Consider the following 5,260-nt stretch of genomic DNA (forward strand, 5'->3'; position numbering starts at 1 on the left):
CACGGCACGGCCGGGGATGCTGGCGGGATGCCGGGCGCCGGGGCGGCCCGGGGGCTGCCGACGTGGGTGCTGCCAACGTGGGTGCTTCTGGCGTGGGTGCTGCTGGCCCTGCCACCCAGCCTGGCCCAGCCCCAGCCCAGCGGGCGCCGGTGGGTGACGGAGAAGGAGGCCCGCTTCGACACCACCTACGCCGACTGGGTGGGCGCCGACCTGATCAACATCTACGCCTTCAACCACAGCGTCCGGCGGAACCGGGTGAGCAGGCGGGGCGGCTGGAGAGGCCCGCTGCCTCCCTGGGCTCCCCGTCCCCTGGGGTCCCCCCGCAGCCAGGGCTTTGGGGCGGGCGGCGGGGACAAGTCCTCCACCACGAGGGCCGAGCAAAGTCCGGCCGCCGGGGCCCAGCCTGCCGCGGCCGGTCCTGCCCCGCCAATGCCTCGCCTTCCCGCTCTCCCCGCAGACGGAGGGGGTGCGGGTGTCAGTGAATGTCCTCTCCGACCACAAGGATTTGCCCGTCCTCTTCGTGGTGAGGCAGAAGGAGGCCGTGGTCTCCTTCCAGGTGCCGCTCATCCTCCGGGGCCTGTGAGTACTGGGGAGGACCGGCGGGCGGGCAGGGGTTCCGGGGGGCCGGTGGGCACGGCACGGCATGGCACAGCTTGGCGGGCGCTCTGCCTGCCCAGGTACCAGCGGAAGTACGCGTACCAGGAGGTGAGCCGCACACTCTGCCAGCCCCAGACCAAGGCGGAGGTGGAGACCCAGCACTTCTACGTTGACGTCTCCACGCTCTCCCTCAACGCCTCCTACCAGCTGCGTGTCACCCGCGTGGAGAACTTCGTGCTGCGGTGAGAGGAGCCCTGCGCCCCGGTCCCCCTCCCTGCCCACTGCCTGCCAGGGCTGCCTGCCGGGACGGTGGGCTCCCCTCACCAACCATCATCTCGCCCGTGTTCTCTGCAGGACAAACGAAAGGTTCAGCTTCAACGCCACAGCCGCCCAGCCGCAGGTGAGGAGGAGCTGGCACGGCACAGCATGGGATGGGGTCTGTGCCTGGGGAGGAAAGTGTGGCCACCATGCCAGTGACGGGCTCTTCCCCTGCCCAGTATTTCAAGTACGAGTTCCCCGAGGGATTGGACTCGGTGATCGTGAAGGTGACCTCGGCCATGGCCTTCCCCTGCTCTGTCATTTCCATCCAGGACATCCTGGTAGGTTTGGGTGGCAGGGCCTCCCATCCAGGTGACACCTGATGCCCGACATGGCTGATGGCCCCTCTGCCCCCGCAGTGCCCCGTCTACGACTTGGACAACAACGTAGCCTTCATCGGGATGTACCAGACCATGACGAAGAAGGCGGCCATCACGGTGCAGGTGGGCGCCAGCCCACTCCCAGCCCTGGCCTGGCGCTGGCGGGTAGTGCCGGATAGCAGAGCTTGCAGAGGTTACCGCTCTGGTGCGGCCCCGAGCCCCACAGCGAGCCCTGGCTGCGTGGGGCAGTGTGGGAGGCCCCCTGGTTGGGCTCTGCTGACCTCTGTCTCTCCCCCCTCCCTGGGACGGCCGCCACAGAAGAAGGATTTCCCCAGCAACAGTTTCTATGTGGTGGTGGTGGTGAAGACGGAGGATGAGGCCTGTGGGGGGGCTCTGCCCTACTACCCCCTCTCCAAAAATGCCTCACCAGGTACGCTGGGGCGGGGAGGGTGCTGCAGGAAGCCGTGGGTCACAGGCTGGGGAGCAGCATCTGCAGAGGGCTGAGCCCCCGGCCCATGCCTTCTTCCAGATGAACCCGTGGATCAGCACAACCGGCAGAAGATGCTGGAGGTGACGGTGTCGCCTGCCATAACCTGTAAGCCTGGGAGGGGTCGGCTGGGGCTGGGGGGTGCTGGGCTCCACAGGGGGTCCCGCGGCAGCTCCCCAGGGGTGCCGCTCTCCCTGAGGGCTCGTCCCGGCTCTGCGCAGCGGAAGCCTATGTCAGCAGCATGCTCTTCTGCCTGGGCATCTTCCTCTCCTTCTATGTCCTCACGCTGCTCATCGCCTGCTGGGAGAGCTGCCGGTGAGTTCCCGGGCATCGCTGCCCTGGCCACCCTGTCCCCTCTGCACACCCCATCCTGTCCCCAGCACAGTGGGGGTCCTCGGGCGTGCTGTGGCCCCCCCACCCCAGCTGCTGGCATGGCGCTGCTTACAGCCGCTTCCCTCGGCAGGCAGCAGAAGAGGAAGGGGCTCCTGGCAGCCATGGACTCGCCCAGCCTGGACACGGGTGAGGGACTGGAGGCTGCAGCCAGTGCCAGCGGCACACAGCGGGGGGGGGTCTGCCTGGGGGCTTCCCGGTTACTTTGCCGTCTCAAGGCTGTGGCAAAGCCCTTGGTTCTGCAAGAGATCCCCACTGTCCCCCTGAGCCCCACTTGTCCCCCAGTGCCCCAGGGGACAGTGCCCATCGGGACAAATCCCGATGTTGGGGGGACAGGGATGTCCTGGGGCTCGGGCTTGACGGCTCTGGGGCTGGCAGGGCTGCACTGGGGCTGGGGTGTCTCACCAACTCTGTCTCTTCCTTTCCACGGCTTTCTGGGGACTCCCAGCATCTCTACTGGGTAGGTGCCAGCCTCGGCTCTGTCCTTGCCTGTGAGCTCGCTCCCGTGCCTGCGCAGGTGCTGCTCTGTGCCAAATGGCTGGGCAGCCCCAGGCCAGGGGTGCCACGGGAGGCTGCCAGTGGCTGACAGAGACCCTCCCATCTTGCAGGGCATGCCCGCAGCATCCCTGACTCCTTCCTGGGCCATGCTCCCTATGACAGCTACGGTTACGGCTCCTTCGGTGAGTGCCGCGCGCCATTCCTCGCGTCCCCGCCTGTCGGCGGGCGGCCGTGCCACCCACCCCATCTGGCTGTCCTTGCAGGGAACGGTTCCTCCGGCAGCACCGAGGGCGTCACGGACAGCATGGGCTCGGCAGAAGTCCCCTATGGCTACGTGGGTGAGTCCCGGGGCAGCGGTGCAGTGGTTGGCATGGCCGCAGCCCTGCAGAGCCAGCGTGCCTGGGCAGCGCCAAGCTGCCCCAACAGAGGTGTGCTGCCAGCAGCGTCCTAGCTTGGCCACTCTCTGTCTCTTGGGAAGGGTCCCTGGGTTGCCAGCCCCTCCGTGCCAGCCCACAGCAAGGTCTCTATTGATGCCAGCAGGGCGGACATGTGCCAGGGGACCCCCACCCCAGGCCTTGGCCCCGCTCCTGCTCCAATAACTCTTGCTTTCCTTTGAAGGGCAGGAGCAGTTCAAGCGGCGCACGCCCTCCACCCCGATGAGGCCGCTGAGCATTGCCATGGGTAGATGCTGGTACCGGGCAGGGATGGGCCAATCAAGCCAAAATCTGGCCTGCCCCAAGCTGGCGCCCGGGGCGCTGAGCACCTCTGCGCCCTCCTCCCCCTGCTCAGAGTGGCCTGGCAGCCCCCTCCCGCGGGCAGAACAGCGCCCGAGGGGCTGCGGGGCAGGGGGAGGACATCGTCCTCCTGGCCCCCAGCTGTCCCCAGCCCAGCAGAGCCCTGGGGGTCAAGGGTGCGGGGTGATGCTCGCCCGCACCGGTACAGCCGGTGCGTGTCCCCGGGGCAGCACAGGGGTCCATGCGGAGCTGGAGCCCGTCCCCAGCGTGAGTTGGCGAGGAGGCAGCCGAGCAGTTAATTGGGGGTGATTGGGGTCCTGCGGGGCGGGCGCTGAGGGAGGCTCGTCCAGGGTGGGCTCTGCTGATGGCCCCCGCTCGGCTGCAGGGGAGCGGTCGCTGGAGAACGTGGCCGGCCGGCCGCGCCTGGACTCGCTCAGCTCCGTTGAGGAGGACGACTACGACACGCTGGCCGACATCGACTACGACAAGAACGTCATCCGCACCAAGGTGCGTGTGCCGCCCTGTGCCCCCCGCCCCCCCCGCTGGCTGCTCCCCACTGGCCAGGGTGAACCCGTCCACCTGCCTCTCCTTCCAGCAATACCTCTGTGTGGCCGACCTGGCCCGCAAGGACAAGCGGGTGCTGCGCAAGAAGTACCAGATCTACTTCTGGTGAGTGGGGGGCAGTGGGGCAGAGCCGTGTCCCAACCTGGGGCAGGCAGCGGGGGTACCCCTGACACCTGCCCTGCCTCTCCCAGGAACATCGCCACCATCGCTGTCTTCTATGCCCTCCCCGTTATCCAGCTCGTCATCACCTACCAGACGGTAAGCGGGGCCATGGCAGCACTTGGGGCTCCCAGGAGCCCGGGGGGCTGCGGTCCCCAGCCGCCACAGGGATGTCCCTGGGCATCCACCCATGTTCCCAGGCCCCGCTGCCGCTGCTCTCACCATGCCCGCCCATGCGCAGGTGGTGAATGTCACCGGCAACCAGGACATCTGCTACTACAACTTTCTGTGCGCCCACCCGCTGGGGAACCTCAGGTGGGTTCGGGCGGGGGGGGGGAAACGGTGGGTGGCTGGGGCTCAGGTGGGGTGGTGGGGCCCCAGGGATGGAGAGGGGTCCGCGGCACCCACATCCAGACTGTCCCCGGCAGCGCCTTCAACAACATCCTCAGCAACCTGGGCTACGTCCTGCTGGGCTTGCTCTTCCTGCTCATCATCCTGCAGCGGGAGATCAACTACAACCGGGCGCTCATGCGCAACGACACCCACGCCCTGGTAAGGGGTGGGTGGCTTGCCTGGGGGGGGTCTCAGCTGCCCAGGACCCCCCTGCTTCCCCTCCCTCCCCTCCCATCCCCCAGGAGTGCGGCATCCCCAAGCACTTTGGGCTCTTCTACGCTATGGGCACCGCCCTCATGATGGAGGGGCTGCTCAGCGCTTGCTACCACGTCTGCCCCAACTACACCAATTTCCAGTTCGGTGAGTGACCCACCTGGACCCCCGCCACTGCCTGCGCCAGGGCCACCCTGCTCACCGCTGCCCCTCTTCCCCCGCAGACACCTCCTTCATGTACATGATTGCGGGGCTCTGCATGCTGAAGCTCTACCAGAAGCGTCACCCGGACATCAATGCCAGTGCCTACAGCGCCTACGCCTGCCTGGCCCTCGTCATCTTCTTCTCCGTCGTCGGTGTGGTGAGTACTGGGGGTGCTGGGGGGGGGAGGGGGTCAGTCAGTCGGTCCCCCCAACCCGCTGCCCGCCACCCCTGCTCGCCCTGCAGGTCTTCGGCAAGGGGAACACAGCCTTCTGGATCGTCTTCTCTGTCATCCACATTGTGGCCACCCTGCTGCTGAGCACCCAGCTCTACTACATGGGGCGCTGGAAGCTGGGTGAGGCGGGGGGGCACCGCCGCGAGCGGGG

General features: G+C 67.6%; 1 protein-coding gene across 1 annotated transcript in view; it reads left to right on the top strand.

Annotated features, from left to right (window-relative positions):
- Positions 1-27: 27 nt before the first annotated feature.
- SIDT2 (SID1 transmembrane family, member 2) overlaps positions 28-5,260 on the top strand; it is an 8,623-nt gene continuing 3,390 nt past the window's right edge. Inside the window, exons 1-20 of the mRNA XM_010575092.1 lie at positions 28-255; positions 458-579; positions 678-839; positions 952-997; positions 1,095-1,196; positions 1,275-1,358; positions 1,554-1,665; positions 1,765-1,830; positions 1,944-2,037; positions 2,186-2,241; positions 2,721-2,792; positions 2,874-2,948; positions 3,730-3,851; positions 3,940-4,013; positions 4,100-4,166; positions 4,309-4,382; positions 4,496-4,619; positions 4,703-4,820; positions 4,898-5,034; positions 5,121-5,229. Of these exons, the coding sequence (XP_010573394.1) occupies positions 28-255; positions 458-579; positions 678-839; positions 952-997; positions 1,095-1,196; positions 1,275-1,358; positions 1,554-1,665; positions 1,765-1,830; positions 1,944-2,037; positions 2,186-2,241; positions 2,721-2,792; positions 2,874-2,948; positions 3,730-3,851; positions 3,940-4,013; positions 4,100-4,166; positions 4,309-4,382; positions 4,496-4,619; positions 4,703-4,820; positions 4,898-5,034; positions 5,121-5,229 (2,044 nt within the window). The remainder of the gene's footprint in view (positions 256-457; positions 580-677; positions 840-951; positions 998-1,094; positions 1,197-1,274; positions 1,359-1,553; positions 1,666-1,764; positions 1,831-1,943; positions 2,038-2,185; positions 2,242-2,720; positions 2,793-2,873; positions 2,949-3,729; positions 3,852-3,939; positions 4,014-4,099; positions 4,167-4,308; positions 4,383-4,495; positions 4,620-4,702; positions 4,821-4,897; positions 5,035-5,120; positions 5,230-5,260) is intronic.

The sequence above is a fragment of the Haliaeetus leucocephalus genome, unplaced genomic scaffold, assembly GCF_000737465.1.
Source record: "Haliaeetus leucocephalus isolate CR32 unplaced genomic scaffold, Haliaeetus_leucocephalus-4.0 Scaffold450, whole genome shotgun sequence".
Classification (NCBI taxonomy): domain Eukaryota; kingdom Metazoa; phylum Chordata; class Aves; order Accipitriformes; family Accipitridae; genus Haliaeetus; species Haliaeetus leucocephalus.